This window comes from Gracilinanus agilis, chromosome 5, assembly GCF_016433145.1.
Source record: "Gracilinanus agilis isolate LMUSP501 chromosome 5, AgileGrace, whole genome shotgun sequence".
NCBI classification, from domain to species: Eukaryota; Metazoa; Chordata; class Mammalia; order Didelphimorphia; family Didelphidae; genus Gracilinanus; species Gracilinanus agilis.
This window is the reverse complement of record NC_058134.1, coordinates 154,770,261-154,794,677: the sequence shown is the minus strand read 5'-3', so window position 1 is coordinate 154,794,677 and position 24,417 is coordinate 154,770,261. Positions and strand designations below refer to the sequence as shown.

Sequence of the window (24,417 nt, the reverse complement as noted above, 5' to 3'; positions counted from 1 at the left end):
TAATACAACATGGTAACTTTAATCAATGAAGCCATTTCTGATTTCTGATCCAATTATTTCAGAGATTTCCTCTGGTCCTAGAACAGAAATCCTAATAGATTTCTTAAGAAGAGGCAAGTCATTTCCTAGTGAAGGCTTTATCTTAGTGATTCCCATCCTCATCCTGATTTAATAATATTCTATTGCAAAGTATAATAATAATTCTCAAATAATTCTTCAGAATATTTTTGTGGTTACCTGGCCTGTGACAAATCCAAGTCCCGCGTCATCAACATGCGCAAGCCATCTTCGTTGAAAAAGAGGTTGTTTCCACTGGAAAGGATTCCACATTTCCTAGATGGCTTTCCACCACTCACCAATAAGAATCTATCAGACTCCAGTTGACCTGAAAAAGTGGAAAATGTATTAAAAAACAGACTATTAGATACTATTTACTGAAGGAAGCAATGTAAACAAATTATCAGCTTTTTAAGACACTGGACCTTTGTACTTTTAAAATCTCAACATGTCTAAGTCCTGAATATTAATGAAATATTTTATGTACCTTTTTAATACTAGAAATAGGAAAGAAGTTGCTGATATGTACAGTGTTTCAAATACCAGTGAAATTTCAACATCATTCTTTATGTCTAACAGATTGCTCATAATGCTAAATTTTTGAGTACACAAGGCTGATGTGTTCTTAATGCAAGTGAATCTATAGATTAAATGGACATTTCTTATAAAAAGCTGGTTAAAAACAAAAATAACAGAGCATATAGATTGATGTTAGTTATTTTCCATTCTCCAATTTTATTCCAGTTAGGGCTAGGATTGACTCTTCTTTTCTTCCTCCTCTTGCTCTGCCCTCACCTAAGACACAAATTCTGTAGAGACAGTTCTGATACATACAGAAATACATATACAATGTTGAGTGGGGAATTGACTATTTAGCACTAATATTTCATAATGAGTGAATATTGTCTATTATCATCAGATCTGAAATTTTTTTCAAACACAAACTCTAGTTTCCTAATGTAGAAAACAAGATATGTAGCCAAAGAATGACTCATTGCTATTTAATGGGTTGGTAATAGCTTACAGACAAGAACTTATGTTTGTGGGACTTCATTCACACCTTTGTCCTACTAGATGCTTCTTGATAAAAATTTTTCTTAATGAAAAATGACATTTGACATATGTAGTGACTTGGCAGAAATAAGTCTCTAAATGCCAAGCAACACTGTAGAGAAACTTACGTTACTCATGAAAATAATTCAAAAATAGTGATCATGGATAAAAGAAATGAGAAATATGAGAAAATATATATTATATCTTTTCTGATAAATAATAAGTAATTACAGAGTGCTAGGATTAAATGACATAGTGGGACATCTGGTCAGATAATAATGCCAGTCAAGACATAAGCGTTTTTATATTTGGGCACCACATTTTTATGATTACGTGAAAGTTTAAGGTACATCCAGAAGAGGACAAAAGAGAATAAGAAATTGAGAAAGCATATTATCTGAGGAAAAATTAAGTGAACCAGTTATATTTAATTTAGAAAAAGGAGTTAAGAAGGAAATAATAACTTCCTTCAAATATTTTAATGTCTGAAAGAAGTAGATTTATTCTGTGTTAATTTAAAGGGCATAAATATGATTAATGAACAGATACTGGAAGGAGACATAATAAATGAAGAATTTCTACCAATTTAGAGCTAGTTAGTAACAAAATAGGCAGCCTATGAAAAGGAGCCTGGATTAACAGGGACATTAAAGGAAGAATGCTTGTATCTTATAGGTGGTAGGACTATACAACCACTAAATTCAACTTTCAGATTCTATAAAGGAGTATAATAGAATCTGAACAGTTCATATTTAAGGAAGCATTCTTCCTAATTACCTATTTGTTTGAAATCAAGCTGGATGTTATGGAGTTTCTTGGTTATTAGTAATTACAATAATAAATTATTAGAAAATTTAATAGTACATTATATTTACTCTTTAATTGCCAAAATGTACTTGTGCCACTAAAATTCAAATTCTTGTATAAAGATGCATAGGATTATGATTAAAGCAAGAAAAAAATCACCTTCGAAATCATCCTTGAGAAAATCAGAGTTTTTAGTACTTATTTTACAAGTTGGGCCTGAGTATCCAGGATCACATATACACTTGGTTCCATTGATACAGCTTCCATGACCATTACACATTTCCTCACATTGTGGACCAATATAGACATTATCAATGGCCCAAGTCACCGGCTGAGAACTTGCAGGATAAAATCCTTGATACCATCTGAATCGTACAGATCTGAAAAAGAGGTAAGTGCCATTCACAAACTAATAATTGAGAATACGATAATGGAACACAGATGATCAATAACACTCTGGTAACAATGAACAGCTCCTGGCAACTGTTCCCATTATGAGAGGGAGGAAACATTAACAATGAAAAAAAACCATACACTTACCATTTATCTTAACTTATGTCACCACTTAATAGGTTTGGGTTTGCAAGATGATCATTCTAGAAGCTATTTAAATATATCATCATAAGTACTTTGCACTGATTTTGGGCAAGATGCACCCACATAGTATCTGGTCTATGCTTTTTTTTTTTGGCCAAAGAGCTATGTTTCCACAGATATATTTAACCAAGTGAAAGAGCAGTACTTCTTTTTGATTAATTATTCCTTTCTTCCATACAAATAGAACTCTTTATGAAAACAAATAAGTCATCAAATATTATTAAATGTCCACTATGTGTCAGTAACTGACACAAAGCACAAAGCAAAAAATTAAGCTAAGAATAACAATTAAAGAACATGATTTTATAATAAATTTATAGTAATAAATGGATTTATATTCATAATCAAGAATTAAATAAATAAAAAGGTACATTTTAGTTTTCCCTTAAATATTCTAAATTACTGTTTAATCCAACTTCATCTTCTTGACCAGAGAAGAACTCTGAATCTCCTAACTTGAGAGTTCCTAGGATTTTTCAAATACTCTGCTCAATTACAGTGCATCAAATACAGGTTTCAGGCAAAATTCATGATTCCAAGATTGTAAATTGACTTCAATATGTCTTTTTTTCTTTTTCTTGAAGGAGGAACTTTGAACCAGCTGTTAACAGGGTATACTTAATTCATTCAATAATGAACACTGTATTAGGTTGTATAGGGAATACAGAGAAGAATTTAAGATTTACCTCCTGGATACGCAGGAATCTTTTACTATTTATTAGGGGAAATAATGGAGTTTCAGATTTAGTAGTTAGTAGGGGAAATAATGGGGTTTCCATTTTATTGGGGGAAAATATATGTAAATCTCTATGCTAAAACTATTCTAGCAAATATTCAACCTTAGTGGGTTAAATGTTATTTTCTTAAATTTCAGTTTCCAAAACCAGAAATTTAGCAAATATCAGATGAGATTGAAGAACAAGTCAATCAGCAGACTCACAGTTTATAAAAAGAGTAGCAATGCAGACTAGAAATACTGTAATATTTTTAAGGAAAAAAGAGTGAAATAAGGGGAAATCAAAGTATTGTGTTGGTTTAAAGGAGAAAGGGGTGACTTTCAGATCAGTGATGGTTTTATGGAGGAAATGGTATTTGTTCTGAGCCTTGAAAGATGGCTAATAAAAGCTAATATTTATATAATGCTTTCAGGTTTGCAAAGCACTTTATATATGTTCTTCATTTCAGATAAGTAGGGAAGTTATTTGAGTACCTTGTGAGGGTGCTATTATGATCCCTCCTTAACAGATGAGGAAACTTAGGCCAAGAAAGGATAAGAAATTTGTCCAGTATTTCACAGCTAAGTGTCCAAGATGGGATGTGAACTTAGGACTTCCTGTTTCCTTTATCTAGTTTACAAATTGCTTAAAACCTGGAAGGCAGAGCTGGGACAGACAGAAGGAAGAGCATGAGCAAAACACCTTGCCTTGCTTTCTTCTTCAACCTTCTTCTCTAGTGGTCTAATATAAACATAAAGAAAAATCATATAGCAGTTTGAGTGGCCTATGTGCTAAAAATTTCATGATGATCTTTTTTCAGTCCACAGCTTTCTTATTGGTAAGTTTCTAGTTAACTTGCATTTTCTATCATCTAAAAACTAGGAATCTAGAAATTTGTGTATGACTGACTTTCTTATTAAAAGGTTAGCTTGTTTTAGATATAGATGGCTTTAATTTAAAGAAATCATATTCATTTTGTAGGAAAAACACATACAAAGATATTACAAGGTTTTTTAAACAGTAAAATGCAAGGATTTCTTCACTTTCACCAAAAATAGATGCTGAAACATTCTATGCTTAAATCCTGAAAAACTATGCTGGCTAAGATCCACTTCCCTCACCTATAAAAGAAGGTGATTAGATTAGATGATCTCTGAGGCTTTTTCTATCCCTAAAATTCTAATACCAATGATCGACTTATGGTATTAAATGTTACAAATAGTCACTTAGCCTCCTTCATAGAAGGTCCCATGAAAAGTCAGTGCAGTAGTGAAGGGGAAAAATTTGTCTTCTAAAGCAATTTCATAGATTTCCTCTTTCCCAGTCAACAGTCATGGGTCATTAGTCTTCATCCTTTCTTCCAGTATAGAAGCCTTTTTTTTTATTAACTATCTATTCTGGTGGGTTTTTTATGTCCACATTAAATAAAGATGTGTTCCCCTGGCTCAGTAAATGGATCTTCTATTTTTATTTTTGTTCTTCATGTTTGAGAATAATGCTGACATTCCTGGGGATTAATTATGCTTTCTTGAGAAGCAAAGTAGGAATAGAATGCTTCTCTGTATTTTCATGGCACGAGGTGAAATGTGTTGGCTACTAGGTAAGGGGTGGGATAAGAATCCTAGCCATGAAAATTGATGGCATGTGATTAAATCAGAAAATGTATGTCAAGTTTTTTGCAATTCAAATGCTCTGAGTATTTTTTATATTCTTTCTATACACTGTAAACCTCTCCATCACTTGCTATTAGTTCTTATGTAATATTTGTCCAGTTTTAGGTATAAAAAGCTGAAATCAAAAGTCAAAACTTTTAAGATGGAAAATTTGCTCAATAGCTATGAAAATGATCGAAGTAAAGTTCTCACATATAATTTAAACTCTATTATAATTTATTTAAGTCAAGATTATTACTATCTACAGCAATCCCCTCCCCTGGAGAAAAAAAGTCCCAATTTGAAATTAAACTTTACTTTCAAATATATATCACAATTTAGTCTTGGCAAAGAACACTTCTTTCTATTTGAACTTTCAGACTGCTGAGCTGAGGGAAATGCTTAGAGTTTTCCTTTGAACAAAAGCCTACATAGAATTTTTTTGAGCCTTTTATTTATTCAAATGTTATGAATACAAATGAGCTACCTTAGTTGGATATTTATTATTGTTTCTCCTGTCTTGACACAGAAACTGCAAGCACCATGATAAATGGACTGAAAGGTCTAGTTTCAATGTGGTTTCCTTCTGCTGAAATCTCATTTAAAAATTCTTGCTGCCATGCTCCTTAGTGAGTGTCAGCATCTATTCTCCCACATCAGTGGCATTCAAAGGAATCTGTTATTTAAAGCATAGACTTAAAAATTCAAGAACATAGCACTGGCTTCATTAAACAGGTTTTTTTGGCTGACTCATTATGAAAATGCATAAAGAAAAAAAAGAACTTGAGAAGTTTTAAAAAGAAACAGAACATAGAAAAGGATACATGAGTACAAAAATGATGTGAATAAACCTGAATAGGAAACAAATATTTATGCTTTAAGTACAGTCTGATAATCTGTAGAAGTCATATTCAATGGTCATCCCTATAACTTGTATTATTTAATATATTCACATGTTTGGATAATATACATCATGGCCAATTAGGTATATTGAAGCAATTAAAAAACCTGGCTTTAAAACACCTGCCACATGATCAGTTGGGATGTGTTCTGCATTCACATCCTGAATGGAGTATGGACTAAACAAGAGTTTGGACTAAACCTAGAGATATAGTAAGTTTGGAGCAGACATTATTCAGTGTTAAATTTTTACTATGAGTATTTACACAAATCATAGCTTAATTTATTAGTTTGTTGATGGTTAGTCTAGACTTAAAGCATTAATAATGAAAATTATTAATGAAAATTAATTAAAATAAATAGAAAAAATTAAAAATTAATTAAAGGTATATTGTGTATAATTTTTTTTGATTTAAAGAGAGTTGGACATATACTGGAACCTCTCTAGTTTGGAGTATATTGGCAATCATAGTCTTTAAATAAGGACCAAATAGTGCTGTTCTTTCAGAAGTATTGAAAGACAGCTTGCAACTTTGGTTGGATACCACTTGAGAAATGAGAATATATCATTTTGTTGAAATTAATTTCTTTTTTTAGCAAAGGTCGAAATATAGTGACAGTCAAAGGCTAGTATTTTGATTATTTTGTTTTTTTAATTGGATAAAAAATCATACTTTAATTTATCATTAACCAAGAATGTTAGAAATATGTATTTCTTTTGTTCACACTCATAGATAATGCATCCATAGGTTTGCTTAAAGTCAAGCCTGAAAGTATTTGTTAACCTACTATTTGCCACTGAATTGTCACATATTCTAACTCAGACAATTTGCATCTAAGAAGAGCCTAATTTATCCTGAAATATAATGACATCACACACGCGTATACATATATACACACATATTCACATGCTCATTTACTTAAGAAATTCAATGGAAGGTTATCTATACATATATGGGGAAAAACAAAAGACAGATTTTAAGATACTCAAGAGGTTATGTGAACAGCTAAGTAGCTAGTTGGATGCCATTGGCATCTAATGTCTGTCTGAGGAAATTTGAATTATAAAACAGCTAACAAATGGCCTTGGTGGTCATCAGGTTGAAAAGATTAAAGATATCGCCCCAGGAGGCTAGTTTGTAGTTTGCTAAAGACCACCCCTAAAGTCAGAGAAGCCATTAGGCATCTTTAAGTCTGTTTAGCAGGAAGAGGGTAAAGGCAGGTGCTATATTTTATATATATATATGCAACTTTCTTCTTTTTAACTATTGTTCTTCATGATAAAAGAAAAGACAAAGAAAGACAAATGAAAATGTCAGAGAGGCAAAAGTATCTTATTGCCTTCTTTTCTCTTCCTCTGTCATTCTCTAATAGTTCCATCTTTTTGCCTACAGCTTTTCATTTTATTTTTACATGTCCTCATCAGCAAAATGGAGATAATAATAGTTTCACCATCTATCTCATTAGGGTTGGTGTGAGGAAACTACTCTGTAAATTGCAAAACATCATAATAATGTGAGCTGTTATCATTTCCACTCAGATGACCTTTCATTTTAAAAATTCAGTAGATGTAGCAGCAGCACAGAGAAAAGGAGAAAAGAACAGAAATGTTTGTGGAAAAGTCCTAGAGCTTTCTTCTAAGAAACCAGGATCTCAGGGCGCTGGATATAGAATTTGAAGACTGATTTTCCTATTCTGGGTCTTCCTACTATGTGTTAATAATTGGATCACATGACCTCTTTGTGCCTCAGTTTCCTTATCTGTAATATGAAGGGATTGGATAGATTGTCATTAGGGTCCCCTAGCTCTAAAATTCTATGATCCTATAATTCTGTGTCTTCTCAAGGGATATGGTGAGATTTGAATTGCAGAAATATGAAAACCTTCCAATGAATTTAAGTAAATTAGCATGTGAATGTGTGTGTATATGTATATGTGTGTGTATATATGTATATGTGTGTGTTGTCATTATATTTCAGGATAAATTAGGCTCTTCTTAGATGCAAATTGTCTGAATCACATATTCCAACTCAGGAAATGAATATTGCAACATAGCAGTTCACACACATACCTTTTTAGCAACTGTCTATCATGGAAGTATGTCAGCACAGCTTCCTATTGTTTTCAAATATAAATATTTTATCTGATTTAAATGAGAATTCAGTGAGAAATAAAAGGAAGGATTCTGTTCCTCTCATAAGGCAAAAAAAAAGCCAATAATGACTCCAGGAAGGGAAATTTCAAGAAAGATCAACTTTGAAAAGGCTTGAGAAGAAGCAGTGAGGACCTTACCCACATAGGTGTAGCTTCCCGAAATGAATGACCTCCCTTCTCCAGCCCTGAGTTGTACCAGCATAATAGGTACTGCTTGGGTGATGTTCAGTAGAGCATAAGGAGCTGATGTGGCTGCTACTACTATAGCACAATGGAAGGAGCAGGTGCCATGTGGCCCCGAAGTCCCTCGAAAATTCCAGCCTCACTGCATCAGCAGATGAGCTATCAGTTGAGCATCCAATGTTGATCTTGGGGGAAAAAAATACAAATTACCAGAGTGGCAAGCCTTGAGATGATTCACCACTTTATTATTTCCCAGGGAGCCCATTGCTTGGAAAATGCCTTCTTGAATTATTTAGAAATACAAATTCTGCTTATGAATAATATAGTACACTACCTTTATACAACAATCTCTCATAAAGCACCTCAGTGCTTCATGGAAAAAGTCACTTTCTTCCTTATCCCATAGGGAAAGCAGAGAATATGGAACAGAGCCCATTGTTTTCCTTTTGGTCTTCTTTTGAAGCTGGACTATGATCCAAGTAAATGCATATGAAAAACGTGTCACATTCCCCTTACTCTGACAATGAGGTTTTTTTCCCCACTTACCAGGAAAATAGCTTGGAACATTGGAAAGAGTGTTGAACCAAGAGTTAGGAGACCTGAGTTCTAGTCCAAGTTTTGTGACAAACTATCTGCTACCTGGGATAAGTCATTGCATCACTTTTCATTGTGTTTTCCTCATCTCTAAAATTGAGTTTAATCCAGGTGATCAGTGAGGCTAGTTCTAATGTCTTGCGATTTAATTACCCTACTCAAACTATAGTTAAGTAGTCGTTCCATTTCCCATTCTTATTTGTGTGGTCTAGTGCATAAAAGAGGACTGGCAGTAGGGGGATTTGGGGTCTAATCTTGGGAAAATCTTTTTAGTTATTTTGTCTCAGTTTCTTTATCTGTAATATGAGATCTGGTCCAGCCACAATATCCTATGATTCTATGCTAAGTACAGCTTAAAATCAATAGGATCATCTGTCTTGAGTTGACTTCTTTCATGACATGTGACTCAGGAAAAGTCTGATCTTTCTGGGTAACTGGTTTCAACTAAGTTTAGCCAACACTTAAATTACATACGCTACACTTCTTTTCCTGAGATGATTGCTCCCTCAGGCAGGGCCAAAATTTGATTCTCACATCAGCTAACTTCTTTGTATATGTTTCTGGTAAAGAGGCTATTTCCATTTTATGATCTACCTAAAATCCCTGTTTCTAGCTTGGAGTTGCCTAGTGCTGACAGAACTTTTAAAATGATTTAGTCTTTTCCTTTTTATGTATATTTAAAAATACCTGAAAAATGGACAGATCATGGCAGTTAGGGTAAAAAAAATTTTTTTTTAAATGCAGTAGTTTCCTCATAGGTAAAAAAACAAATTAATTTTCTGTTCCTTAAATTCTTCTAAATCCAAAACCTTATTATGATTTATGTAAACTAATTAATTTAAAATAGGCATCAGTGAAAACCATATTTGATTATTAGTACATACTTTAAGTCCTTCTTGTTTAGCTACGGAACAGGTGTGTTTTATGACGTTAACAAAGAAGAATGACAATATAAAGTGACCACGACTTTGGTTACAAAGGCTCAACCAGATTAAAAAAAACCTATTTCTATAAAGTGTTAATTTGCTTTCCTAAAAATGAAAAAATGCATGAATGTGAATGAAATATACTTGGCAAAAATATTTGAAATCTTATGAAATTAAATGTAGACCAACTTTGCTTGGAAAACTAATGGCCCAAGATGATTAATGTTATATATGGTTTTTAACATTGTGTACACTATAGTTACAGTAAGTATTTCTAGACCCTAACTATAAAGAGTAATATGGTCATACTATACTAAATTTTCCATTTAATTTTTGTAGTATCTCTAGTTATCTCTTCTACCAACTTTTCTTTGTGGTAGGAAAGGGAACATTTCACAATGCCAGGATTAGATTTTAGAAATTAGCCTTCATATAAACATGGCTCTACATTTTAGAAAAATAAGATTATGGTTAAAAAAGACAACATACACCGCCAAATACCAAATGTGTCCTTGCGCAAAAAATTTAGGTCGAATTGTATAAATTATTTGTGACTTCTTTTTTTCTAGATGCACTCTCTCAAATTACAATGGAAGAAAGGAGAATACCTCAAATTGGATGATTGTGTTCTCATTCACATTCAGATCTCGAGTTGTAATGGAGTGCTCACCAACTTCATTTGAAACAAACACCATAGCTGAATCTTCCTCACTATCATAAAAGAAAAACAACATCATACTCATATATTTACGATATAAGAGATAATGTGGCATAGGAGAGAGAGGGATGTCCCTGCAATCATGGAGACCTGGGCTCAAATCTCGCCTTGACATATACTAGTTGTGCAATTATGGGTAAGTCATAGCTAGGTGGTGTAGTGGATATAGTGCCCAGACTAGTGTAAGATTCATCTTCCTTAGTTCAAATCTGGCCTCAGACACTTAGGAGCTGTGTAAAATACTGGGTGAGTCACCTAACCGTACCTCAATTCCTCATCTGTAAAATAAGTTGGAAAAGGAAATTGCAAACTACTCTAGTATCTTTGTCAAGAAAATCTGAAATGGGGTCATGAAGAGTAAGACACAGTTGAAAAATGACTGAAAACACTTAGCCATTCTGTGCCCTAGGCAAGTTTCTAAGACCATAAATTACAGATGAGTTTTTGATTTCAAAAAGTAAGGAGTTTCTGCAATCATGGTTCCCTATACTGATGAGATTAGAGGTTGGATAAATAAAAAAGAAAAGAAGGGGAAATAAATTTGTATAGAGAAGTGATTATTAAAACTTCTAAGTCTTTAAAGTAAATACTTACGGAGCCCCTTTTGAAGAATATGGGCAATAAAGGCCAATGTTACCACCAGGATAGAAAAACCAATTGTCTTCTTTGGGTCCAAAGTCAAAAGTATCCAGAAGGATCACAGGATTGTTTATATTATTCCCATCAATTATAAAGTCATCAACAATCCATATTTCTTCTTTCTTGCCTAAGTGATTTTCAGATAAAGAAGAATTTGAAAGTGAAAATTGAGTTTTGCCCTTTGGAAAATATTCAGTAAATTAAACATATGCTTCCAAAATAAAAAAAAAACAACCCAACAACATAAACTATATGACAGTTTATTTACAGCGATTATGAGCAAAATATGTTAAAAAATCTCAGAGCCATCTTAAGTTGACATAGCACAAAAAAAGACTTACTAATTACAGAACTTCTTTGATGGAAAACATGCTGTGAAAAAAATGTATTGTCCTTCATCTAAGAAAATGGTGTTATTGATCCACCAAATATAGGAAAACATGCCATTTGAAATTTATTCAGGGGGCAGCTGGGTAGCTCAGTGGATTGAGAGCCAGGCCTAGAAACGGGAGGTCCTAGGTTCAAACCTGACCTCAGCCACTTCCCAGCTGTGTGACCCTGGGCAAGTCACTTGACTCCAAGACGGAAGGTAAGGGTTTAAAAAAAAAAGAAAGAAAGTTATTCATCCACACTTTCTTGTCCACATAATGATCAATGCCTACTTTTGTAAAATGACTAGATACACTTAGGAATGCAGTTTATAGCCATAGAAATGAGATAACTAGTTGAGTTGCCAATGATTGGGTTCATGAACATTATGCTTTAACAAACTAGGCCAATAGTTTATTGATATGTAAAAATTGTATCCTTAACTCTGATTAGCTGATGGCAAAAAAAAATTGTACAGAAGAAAATTCCTGTGTGTTGCAAAAAACCTTTACCCCTCCAATATCTGCTATAATCTCTGGATTCTTTGGCAGAATTTTATATGGGTGAAAGTCCAATAATCCGGTGTATTCCTGATCCTGTTAATGTGGGCATTCCCTTCATTAGTGCAAATTACAACCCATTCATACTCTCTCATCCTGTGTTGTTCTTGTCAAGCATGTCAAGATAGCTATAAAGAATATCCTTAATAAATCTTTTATTAACTCTTTGCTCATTCAAATAGATTGAATACTCTAGATCAGCAGTGTCAAACATGAAGCCCAGAGGCTACAAGCAGTCCACTCTACAGATTGAAATGTAATTGGGAAATATTTAACAAAAATAAATAAAATAAAATAAAACATAGATTATAGTGCATTTTAAAATTAAGTCAATATATGGCCCAAAGGGATCCTTATGTACAGATTAGTGACCCCTATTCTATTTGAGCTTTATTTGAGCTGTTCTAGATAATGGATTTTAACCTGATTTTAAACTTATTTTGTAAAAATATGTTTTGATAATTGTATTTCAACATACTTGGTTTCCTTTATAATCTTGTGTATTGTATCCATTCAAAGACATTATTCTGGCTACTGATCCATGGACTTCACCAAAATGCCAGAGGGGTCCATGACAAAAAAGGTTAATGATACTAGACTTTTTTCTATTTGCAGTATAATTTTTTAAAATGTTTATTTTAGTTCTAGACCCATTTGTTATAAAAATCACATGAAGTGATTCTATTTTACTGTTGACTTTTTGATACTCATCACCATTTGGGACTATTTACTTTTTCAGAAGTCTATGTAATAAAATTACATTTTTCTAATTTGAAGGTAATGAAAAAAGTAAAATGCTACAAAAGGCTTCCTTTTTATAAAAGACAATAGAAGCAAAGCCAGAAAACATTATCGATTTGTAGGAGCATCTTCAACCACCATTTCAAACCTGCATTCAACTCTATTTCTTTCAATGGCATCCCAGTGAAGAAAGAAGAGAATGTAAAAAAGAATGTGATCCATATTTTACTTTTTTTAAATGGGTGACTGCAGCATTTCGTATCAGTACCTCCTATTCGATCAAACTCTGTAATGTGCCTATAATAGTGTCTTGAATGGAACTCCACAATTTGAAATTATATGTATATGTACAAACCATTATTTCAGCAAAATTGAGATAAAAGTGAACAGTTTGGAGAAGTAGCATTTTACCACAACTAAAGTTCATATTTTGGAACAAGTCTCTACGGGGTCTTCTTTGCATTTACCATAGCCATATTCATCTCATGAAGGGAAAGCAGTACTTTTGAAACAATGAATTAAAATAGTAACAAGGTGTTATATTCTCAAATCCAAATCACCTCAGCCATATTAAAAAGTTAATGATCTGTGCATAAAACACCCTTATTTAGTTAGAAGCTTGCATTCTCATCTTAACAAAAATAAATGTGTCTCAGTCAATTTGCAAGCATAGGAAAGGAGGTTTATTTTTACCGTTGTTGTATGGTTGCCAGAGCCGGAAACGTGTGGCATTGGTTTGTGCAGTATATGGCAGGGGAACATTAATAAAGAGGACATTGGTTGTTTGGGTAAAGTAAAACTCATCCATCAAGTGCCAAATGATGCCCCCACTGATGGAGTACTGTAATAAAATAGAGTGAGATCTCTCTGGGGTACCTAGAATGAAGAGGGGACACAGGCATTAATATGTCACAGAAGAGCAGAAGCAACATAGACTAAGCTCATTTTGTTTTTTTGCACCAGTGCAGGAAATAATCTCCCTCACCCCAACCACATTTCAAAGCCAAGACAATCCTCCTTCCAATTCTTGGAAGGTAAGTATCTTGATGAATAAGATATCCCAAAGTACAGGGCAGAGAGCTCAAGGAGCAATAAGTACATGACCAAGAACACACAATAACCACACACAAAAGCTTGTGGAATTTGATTTAAGCAAAAATGAACAAACAAACAAAAAAACCCAAGCAAAGTCTTTTGACTCGTTGGAAACACAGCAAGCTTCTTCAAAACATTTACCCAAATCCTGTGATACAGAAAGTTACTCCCATAGATAGCTCATGTAATTTAGAGCTAGAAGGAACTTTAGAGATCATTTAGTCCAACTCTTTCATGTGCTGTACACAGAGCACTGTGGAAGGCACTGGGGAAATACAAAGTTTAGATAAAGTATAGTCCCTACTCTCAAAGATGAGTAGGTTAAAAGAAAATTGGATATTTTTATAAAATCTGATTCATTAATATGAAAAATCAGAATGGAAAATTTTGTAGAAATTTTGTTTGGAATAGCTGTCCAAGATATATTTTAAAGTAAAGTTATAAATCATTAAAAATAGAAAAAGTGGATGGAAAGGCATATGGAAATGGTGACAAAATTAGTTACCTTAGAGCTAGAATTATCATTATACTTAATACGATCATTTCTGGGGGAAAATGATAATTATCTGATCCACACTTGACAGAGGAGGAACATATTATGTACTAAAAGTAACTAATAACTAACTTGACTTCTCAAAGTAATATTAAAAGAACCAATTAACAATTGTGAATTCTTAGAAATCAATATCAAATCTTTACTTTAACCATGCCGTATTGGTTGCATATCCTATCATTCTTACTGGGGGAGGGGAAGGACTTGTTCATTGTGTACCTTTTGTGGGAAGGATATAAAAACATGGTTACAGCTACGTATCTTACCTTTTGCAATAAATCTAAGTGAAAACTGGACATATAAGCTATTAGAACAATCTAGGTCTCTGGAAATGAGCATCCTTAGTCCTTCCTGAAAATAGAAACAAATGATATAAATGATCTCATGTCACTTTCTATATTATTTTCCTACCAGTTGGTTTACTTAAAGGCATACTAAGAAGGTCCCAGAAGGTTCAAGAATCCATAAACATGTTATGAAGTATAAATTCAATGAACATTTATTTTAATACCTGAATGAATGAGATTTTTTTTGTCCACAAAACTTTTTTTTCTCATAATGGTTAAAATTTCCTTTGAACTCAGATAAAACAAATCTATTGACTCAATGAAAAATCACTTACTTGCTATGAATTTCAAGAAGCAATGCAAAAATGATAGTCTTAAATATCTTTAAGAAAGGCTAATAATGGTACCCACTTTGAAAGGCTTCTATGAGCATCAAGTGAATTAATGGCATATTTAAAGTGCTTTGCAAACCTTAAGGCACCATCTAAATCTGAGTTACTATTATAATCTCCAGGAATATTTATTTAAGCATAAACTCTTTGGAACACAGCTAGATGTGAAAAGAGTAACATGCTAGGAGAAGGGAAATGTGCCAAGTACTTCTGCTGGATGCCTGAAGCTAATAGGTAACTTTTTTCCCAGGGTTCCAAGAATTCTTCAAGCTAAGTACTATGGTTTGGCTCATTCAGACAACCCCTGGGGCATGCATTCCAGCTGAATGAATAAACCCCTACTTCTTCAAGTTAAATAAGGCATAATTCAGGTTAAGTTCTTATGCCTAGGCTTCAGCAATTCATGCAGGGAAGTTTCAGGCCACCAGAAAGAGATTAAATTAGCTTTAGTAATTTTTCAGCTAATTTACTATTTTTGGTTACCTGGGTCTGACAGTCTTAAAGGTTCATTTCTTCCCAACTCTACAGGATAGTTGTGACAACTGATAAAACTATATCTTCCTAAACAAACTTCTTACTATGGGAGTTAAATACTTACATTCTTATATAAGTACCTCAATTCTTTGAGTGCTTTCTGTTAATTTATCTGCAGACTAGTAACTAAAGTAGAAGATATGGCATATTACTGCTATAAGATGTTGCCTTGGCTTTTATGAGACAGATACAGCAGTGGATAGAATATTGGATCTGGAGTCAGAAGACTTGAGTTCAAATAGGACCTTAGACACTTATAAGCTTTGAGACCTTGGTCAAGTCACTTAGTCTCTGTTGTCCAAGTTTCCTCATCTATAGAATTGGGGTGATAAAACCCTTTGTTGGGTTGTTGTGAAAATCAAATGAGATAATATTTGCAAAATGCCTGGCACATAGAATACAACTAATAAAAGCTTGTTTCCTTTTTCTCTTCCCTGATAGGATAGATAAATTAAGCATTTATTAAGTGCCAGGCTCTATGCTATGCACAGGAGATACAGATACCAGCAAATGAGACAATCCCAAGGTATTCTTCCTGTTTATTTGTTGTTCCCCTTCCAGTTTCATTTAGCAAGACTCTCAGGATGATCTAGCTCATGCCAAGCTTTCCACAAAGTTCTTGTTATTTCCTAAGGTAGCCACTGCTCATAATCTTTCATTACTCTTCTCTCTAAAGGACTGCACATGAACTTGCTTCCTAAACTCATGTCCTTAATGATTTCTGGGCTCGGAACTGTTGTAATAATGGGCAGCATCTTCTTAACTTTATCCTTACATCTAATTTGGTTTTGATTTTCACCTTTGCTATCAGTGTTGAGTTAATGCCAGATTGTAAGCCTCTTAAGGGCAGCTCAGTGGCTCAGAGGATAGAGGGCTATTCTTGGGATCAGGAAGACTCAACTTCCTGAGTTCAAATCACATTTACTAGCTGTGTGACCCTGGACAGGCCATTTAACCCTGTTTGCCTTAGTTTCCTCATTTGTAAAATGAACTGGAGAAGGAAATGGCAAACCATAACAGTATCTTTGTTAAGAATGCTCCAAATGAGCACTGAGGTGAATTAGTGGATAGAGAGCCAGGTCTGAAGACGGGAAATCCTGGATTCAAATATGGCCTCAGACTTCCTAGCTGTGTGACCCTGGGCAAATCATGTAATGCCATTTGCCTAGCCCTTACTGCTTTTCTGCCTTGGACTTGATTCTTATTATTGATTCTAAAACAAGAAGGTAAGGGTTAAAAAAACCCGAAATAAGATCACAAAGAATTGGACCTAACTAATACTATTGAATAACAACAACCACAAGCACATTATAAGCACTGTTTCTGGTTTTCCTGGCATCTAATACAGCACCTAACAAATAGTGGTGCTAAATAAAAGATTGACTGTGCATAGATTGATTTTTAAAATGACTTGCAAGAGTAGCTGTTTTCAGTCAGGTTCCAATTTCATTTTTTTTTTGTGATGTTCAGTTCTCTCTGTACCTAGAGTATTCTGACTCCACACTTTAAAAAAACTGTATTTTATTTTGACACATCAGTTACTTCCCAATAAAAACTTACCACATAAATAACCAGTTTAAAAAAATTAAGTACAGCAGTCTACTATGGTGGTTGTGACTGACTGCATATGTAACTTCATTTTTGTGGTTCATTTCCAACAGAAAATGGAATGTTTTATTCTTTTTTATTTGGAATCATTGACCATTGTGTTTGATTTGAATTGGATTGCCTTTTATTGTTGCTTTCATTTCTGTTATCATACTAATTATGTATATTATTCTTTTGTTTCTGCCTATTTTTCTCTACATCAGTTCATATTAGCCTTCTCAAGTTTCTCTGAATTCTTCATATTCAATAGACCATAATAACATTTTCTTTTCCCTTCTTTTTGCTAATTTGTGGTACTTCAAATTTATTTTAGTTTGGGGTTATCTTGCTATTAGTAATTTAAAACATTTTTTGTATGGTTGTTGATAATTGAATTTTTTCCTCAAAAATTATTTATATCTTTGACCACTTTCTTCTCTATTGGGAAATGACTTGTTAGTCATATAAATTTGTATCCATTTCCTATGTTTTTGGGGCATCAGGCTTTTACTATGGCTGTCTTTTTAAAGAAAGTATTGTTGAGGCAGAGGCTTAAGGATTCTGAGTATTCTACACACGATGGCCTCTTTTATTTTCTTGACCCTGAGTCAGATTATTGAACCTACTTTATTGCCTTTTTGTTCTCTTTTGCTTAGAAGTCACTGAAGATTAGGCTAGATTTTGGCTTAATTCAGAGGATCTTGCTATATTCTAAAAAGATTTATCTTTGCTTCTTGACAATAAAAGGTAGTGCACAAGCTGAAATGAACTCCACTGTGATCTTTTTGTTTCTCTTTCTTTTGAGTACTGCCAGATGAGATGACATGTACCATGAAATGACATTTATTACTATCTTGGGGTACATGTTAAAACTAATTCTGCCAACTCTTTTATTCATTGCTCTAAGAAAAAGCTGACTTTCCATTTATAGTTTCTTTATGTCTTTGGGCTTAATTTGTAGTGAGAATGTCAATGTAGAGGTGGGTCAATGCATCTATTTTTTTTTATTAATAGACAAAGATCTCACACTAAGAACAAGAAGTTAATGTTTATAGATGGTCTAAGATTTGGGTGATTGTTGGTATTCAATGTCCCCTTTATTTATCTCTCTTTCATGATCACTGAGGAATCAAAAGGAGATCACAGAAGACCAAGGGTTGTTTTGTATTTTTGCTTGTTTCCAGGGTTGCAATGGCCCCAAATTAATCAATCTACTAGTGGCCAAATTTCTGGTAATGACTATCTCTTTACTTACCTAAGCTATTCCTCAGATAATGATATAGCCTGTGATTAGAACTGTTAAAACCTATCAAAACTTGCATCTCAGCAGTCATTGTCTTTGATAACCTAGAGCAGTGTGATGGTGAACCTTTTTGAGACCATGTGCCATGCCTCCCCCACTTCCCCGAGCTGAGTGCTTTTCCCTTTCCCTTACTCTAGACAGAGGAGGGAGAAAGAGAGGGGAGTGGCCTGAGAGCTCAGCTTAGGGGAGGGAGTAAATACTTCCATTGGGCTTTTGGACAGAGAGGTTGGGAAGGTGTGGTGGAGAGGGGGAGGGGAGCAGCTCCTCCCAAGTCCCCCTGCCTTTCTAGTAACTAACTCTGGCAGGTGACAGCACACATGCCCACAGAGAGGTCTCTGCATGCCATCTTTGGCATGTGCACCATAGGTTCGCCACCATGGACCTAAAGTTTCCTCACATGATGATAAGGCAATGGAAGAGCTTATATTTTTGTAGGTATTATATTTTGGCTTTTAAAACATTAATATGATTCTGTCACTGGTAAAGAACATACTTTTCAGTTATCATATTGTTCTATAATCAAATATGATTTGCTTTGTAATGATCCATTTTATGAAGCAGTTTCCAGAAATTAATTTTGTAAAAAATTAGAGACTTACTGTGCAAGAGAATCTTCTTTGTTCTAAGTGCAGTATGTTGTATTGTATATTTACTTAAAGTAAGATAAGATAGATTGAGAGCTAGAAGGGACCTTTGAGGCCACCATTTTCTGAAAAGGAACTGAAGCCTAGGGAAGTGAAAGGATTTGCCCAGGGTCACTCATGTAATAAGGGGCAGGCAGACCTAGGTTCTCTGACTCCAAATCCAAAATTCTTTCTATTCTCTCACAGTGCTTCCCTTTCATATCTTGATATAAGAACTGGTCTTGCTGATTCTTTCCAGTTCCTCATATGCTATTCTATGTGTTGAACTTTAATATCGCAAAAGGTGTGATTTCTTTGATATGATTATTCATTCTTTGGATACAGGTTATGATACCTTCACAACTGAATCAACAATCTTCATAGATTATTTGGTATAAAACAGTCTTCGTAAAGGGATATCTTTCCAAAGTCTGTTGCTAGGTCATACTAAAAAGTTCCAACTTGGTAGCATTAGTTAGCCCATGCGCTTGACAGGCATACTTATTACTAATGTGACTCTAGACAAGTCATATAATTTCCTGAGCCTCAGTTTCTTAATCTGTAAAATGAGGATAAGATAGTTTTGAGAAAGAGCTCAGTAAATTTGAGAGTATTATCTAAGTAGAAGATATCATTTTATTATAACCTCTAGACCTGTGAATTACAGATGTGTTGCTCACTTATCTCAGTGGAGAGGTTCCAAACTATGAGTTCCTTATACCAATGGAATATATGAAGTCAGTCCCTGATTAAACATTATTAACCACTGGGTCACCTCTACCAAAATAGGACATTAATAGGATGTCGTGCTCTGAGAGTACATTGTTTTTTCTTTTTTTTAAACCTTTACCTTCTGCCTTGGAGCCAATACTGTGTATTGGCTCCAAGGCAGAAGAGTGGTAAGGGCTAAGCAATGGGGTAAGTGACTTGCTCAGGGTCACACAGCTAGGAAGTGTCTGATATGGTTGTTCTTGTACTTGGATAGAGGATGGGAAAGTAAACAGGTTTGTCCTTCTCCACTTTGGTTTTTAATGAAGTGAAGAGATTCAGATCATTATAAAAATAGGTTTCCACTTCTGTTTTCTTGTCAGTTTCTTCACAAAGAAAAACCGGGAAAAGAGCTCACTACAAATGTTAATTAAAAGCTTTGTTAGCAAGGCTGAAAATATAACAGCAGTTTTCACTTTTAAGCACATCTTTCTCTCCTATTTGGCCCTTGGGGATTTTTACACCCCAGGGCAGCAAACATGTTTCCTTCTCATCATTAAACACCTTGGAAGAATTCTGGACACAAATAAGGTTTATTATAGGCATGCACTTCTTATAATTGAAAAAGTTCTAGGGTGTCTAATTTTCTAAGTTGTAGGTGTTAATCATCTAAGGTAGTATAGAATTTGGAAGATTTTTTTTAAAGATTTCATTTGCACACCTAGATTAACAGCTTTCTCCATGCTGAGAGATATCAGATATGGCAAGTATTCAAGGATGAAATTTTGCCAGGTTAACAAAAGTGCCTCACACAATTACTTATGAATACAACACAGGAATTGGAAATTTTTGTCAAAACACAGAAATATAGACTATTTTAAAATTTCATTTGGTTTTCATTCATTCCTGAAATAATAACAATAATTCTAAAATTTATATAGTGCTTTCAGGTTTGCAAAGCATTTTACAAATTTTATATTTTATTCTCACAACAATCCAAAGATTCCTATGATCTTCATTTTATAGATGAGGAAACTAAGCAGGACCGAGTTTAAGTGACTGGTCCAGGGTCACACAGTTAATACATTTCTAACACTGGATTTGAACTTAGTTCTTTCTGACCTGATGAAGTTCCTGAAACTTCCTTCCTAAAAAGAACTATAAGATGTTTCACTCTTGGAAAATTCCTCCCTCCTAAATAAGAAAACAAATACAAAAAGCCAGAGAACTTTCACAGGAAAATAGTTTGTATTCTATATTAAATATGTGGTCATATGTAAATTTCATATCCCAGGAGAGAGCCTAGATTAAAAACCAAAAACAGAGCATTTTTCTTCCCTAGAGAACATGAAAGCTCTTATGGCTAAAAAGTAGAGAAAAGTATCATGTTCAAGTCCTTATAAAAAATGAATGTGTTTCACACAAAGAAAAATATGGCCCAGAGCGGAAGATGATAACAGAGTGAAAAGTATTATACTCCCCTGCCTGAAATAATTCAAAAATACAGTCTAGTGAATGAAGAAGGCAAGAGTTATAATTAAAAACATTAAAATTCATAACTAGAATCTTATCTGACCCCTTTAAAGATGAGTGAAGTTCCAGATTTAATGGTTTCTCCATTTAGGTTTCCTCTCTCGGCACCATAGACTTCAGGCCAAAGATCAGGATGTAAGTTACCATTGAAATCGTCTTTAAGAACAGAGGGCAGGGAGAGGATAGGAACACAGTAAGGCCCACCGAAGCCCCTATCACACCTAAGGGGGAAAAATGATTAGGGAGAGAGCATTATTGCTAAGAAAGGTAAACTTTTAAGTGGCTCAGTTGGGCTTTTGCAATAGGAAGAAGAAAAAAAAAAAGATTTGTGATTACTTACACACAGTGTCCCAACTCACAGATTCCATGTCCTGAACACATCCAAGGACACCCAGAAGCTAAGACGACATTATCAATAGCCCAGGAATCAGCACCAGGTGTATAGTTTGACTGAATCCATCTGAACCTTGTCCTGGGAGAGCTAGGCAGAGAAGAAAGATCACTCAGCTTAACGAAAGCCAGCAAGAATGATTTTCATGTAGTTCTCTTTAATTTGCCACTTTCCCTAGTTTTAATTGCTCCAGTGAAAAGTTCCTTTAAAATGGCAGAAGACATTTTTCTATAATTCATCATAACTATATCAAGTGAGAAAACACAGAACATATGAAATGCGAAGACAATATTTTAGTTACTTCCTTTAGTCTTTTAAAAAAACACACTGTAGTTTGTGTCTTAGAACTATGCATCGATTCTAAGGCAGAAGCTTTAAAGGCTAGGAAATTGGGGTTAAGTGACTTGCTCAGGGTCACCCAAGCTAAGAAGTGTCTGAGGCCACTTTTGAACTCCAGGTCCTCCTGACTCCAAGCCTGGCACTCTATCCACTGTGCTACTCAGATACCCCTACTTCAGTTGGTCTTTCCTAGAAGCAGAGGAATGAATGCATGCATTCTTATGAGGTGAGTAATAACCAGGAATGGAACTATTGTAAAGGAATACAGACTGTCTTCTCAATTATTAATGATCCAGAAGTTTATTTATAAATTGGATGTCTGGAACGTACAACATATTTTCCCATAGAAACAATGTTATAATTGGCAGGTTCCCAGAGCATGCCACAAAAAAATTACTTAATTTAAAATATGCCTTATCTTTCCTGTTAGTTACCATTAGAAAGGTATGGGAAAGGATAGTTCCCCTAACTTTACCCACTGTAACGTATTCCTAGTTAATTCTTACCTCTGGGGCCAAACACAAAAGGTATTACTTCTCTTCTAGGTGAATATCTTTAAAATACAGATTGTACTGTGGTTAAAATGCAGACAAATTCAGGGAAATGAGTTCAGATCCTACCTCGGATACTCTCTAGCTTTGTGACCTTGGGGAAGTCATTTGATCTGACTGTCTCAGCTTCCTCCCTGTAAAAATGAGACCAATAGCACCTACCTTATAGTGGTGTTGGGAGGATTAAAATAGATAACACAAAAAGCACTTTGTAAACTTTCAAGTGCTCTGTAATTGCAAATTATTATTATTGTTGTTATTAGGTCTTTTGTTTCTTGGACAAAATCCTCGTATGACAACAGGATGTGGTGGATAGAATGCTGGATTTACAAGAGACCAGATGTCCCAGATTCTAATTCTGACTTTGATGCACATGACAGTGCCATATAAATGACAGCCTTTAGGATCCCAGGGCTTTTTTTTTTTAAATAATAACTGCATGTTGAATGTGCTCCATGTGAACAATGTCCTTCCTCAAAAGTGGTGCCCAGAACCAATCAGACACAATATTTCAGATGTGCTCAGCCCAGGACAGAGTGCAGGGGACTGATCCTCTCCCTAGTTCTACATACTCTGTTTCTCCATGCGTTTTAAGATGACCTTAGCTTTATTGGTTGCCACAAAATCAATCAACCAATGATCATCTATTATGTGCCAGGCACAATGTTAGGCGCTAAAGATAGAAAACCAAAAATGAAACAGTTCTTGTTTTCAAGGAGCTCATATTCTAAGGGGGGAGACAACATATTTGAGCATAAGTATTTATGAAATAGAAACCAGGCAACCGAGGAGGGTGAAAGAACTGGGAGCTGGGTGGATCAGGGAAGACTTCTTGTAGGAGGTGGCAACTGAATTTGGAAGGAAAGAAAGGGATTCTAAGAGGCAGAGGTAAGAAAAGGAAATGCATTCTGACAGTGAAAAAGTCCTAGAAACAATGTTGTGTGTGAGAAAGAGCAATATGATGAACCTAGTTTGACTGAAGAATGTAGGAAAGGAAATAATGTATCACAAATTTGTGAAGGAGGTAAGGAGGGGCCAAATTGTGAAGAGATTTAAGTTATCAAAAACTGAATCATATTTACATAAAAATAAATAGAGCTTTTAGTTCATTAAAACCTATCTTTTCCATTGAATTAGTGCCTAGCCACACCTCCCAAATTTTATATTTGTGGAAGTGATTTTTCTGGAATATGTGTGAAAGATTTTCCTCCTCTTAATAAGAAGAGGCATTTTTTTCTCCATCCATAGAGACTGTTTGCCCTGGAGTAAAGAAGATCTGAATTCAAATAAGACCTCACATATTTATTAGTTGTGTGATCTTTAATTTCTGTTTGCCTCAGTTTCCTCATCTGAAAAATAGGGATAATAATAGTGCCAACCTCACAAGAATATTTTGAGGATCAAATGAGATTAATAATTGTGAAGCAATCAACAAAGCACCTGGCACACAGTGGATGTTATGTAAATGTTAGTTATTATTATTATCAGCATAAGAGAAGATATCTCTCTTGGTGAATCACTTACAAGACATTTGTGAATTGAGGAGTAAAAGGTTGTCTTCCCTGGCTAAGTAATTATATGCACAGACATTCGTATACATACACATCCTACTTAAATAAGAAAAATATTTTATAACATTTTATTAGATATGGTTCCTACAGAAATGGTGGAATGGAATTAGGAGAAACTGTTTAGAAGAGAACAGTAACTAATTAAGAAGAGGAAGCAGGAAGATAAATCAACACATTAAAAAGATGGAGACAGAGAGAGGAACATGCCCAGATAGGTAAGTGAAAAGCAGGAGCCATGAAAAGTTAGTCTTAAGATAGTATTCAGCTGGAGCACCCAAAAAAAT

At 34.4% G+C, this 24,417-nt stretch overlaps 1 protein-coding gene across 2 annotated transcripts in view; it reads right to left on the bottom strand.

Annotated features, from left to right (window-relative positions):
- Positions 1-24,417, bottom strand: part of RELN (reelin) — a 545,649-nt gene that overhangs the window by 75,328 nt on the left and 445,904 nt on the right. For both annotated transcript variants that reach the window (XM_044679411.1, XM_044679410.1), the window contains exons 35-43: positions 21,622-21,762; positions 21,325-21,502; positions 14,581-14,665; positions 13,360-13,542; positions 10,952-11,123; positions 10,248-10,350; positions 8,075-8,304; positions 2,077-2,297; positions 238-385 (exon numbers count right to left, since the gene is read on the bottom strand). In XM_044679411.1, coding sequence (XP_044535346.1) covers positions 238-385; positions 2,077-2,297; positions 8,075-8,304; positions 10,248-10,350; positions 10,952-11,123; positions 13,360-13,542; positions 14,581-14,665; positions 21,325-21,502; positions 21,622-21,762 — 1,461 coding nt within the window. The remainder of the gene's footprint in view (positions 1-237; positions 386-2,076; positions 2,298-8,074; positions 8,305-10,247; positions 10,351-10,951; positions 11,124-13,359; positions 13,543-14,580; positions 14,666-21,324; positions 21,503-21,621; positions 21,763-24,417) is intronic.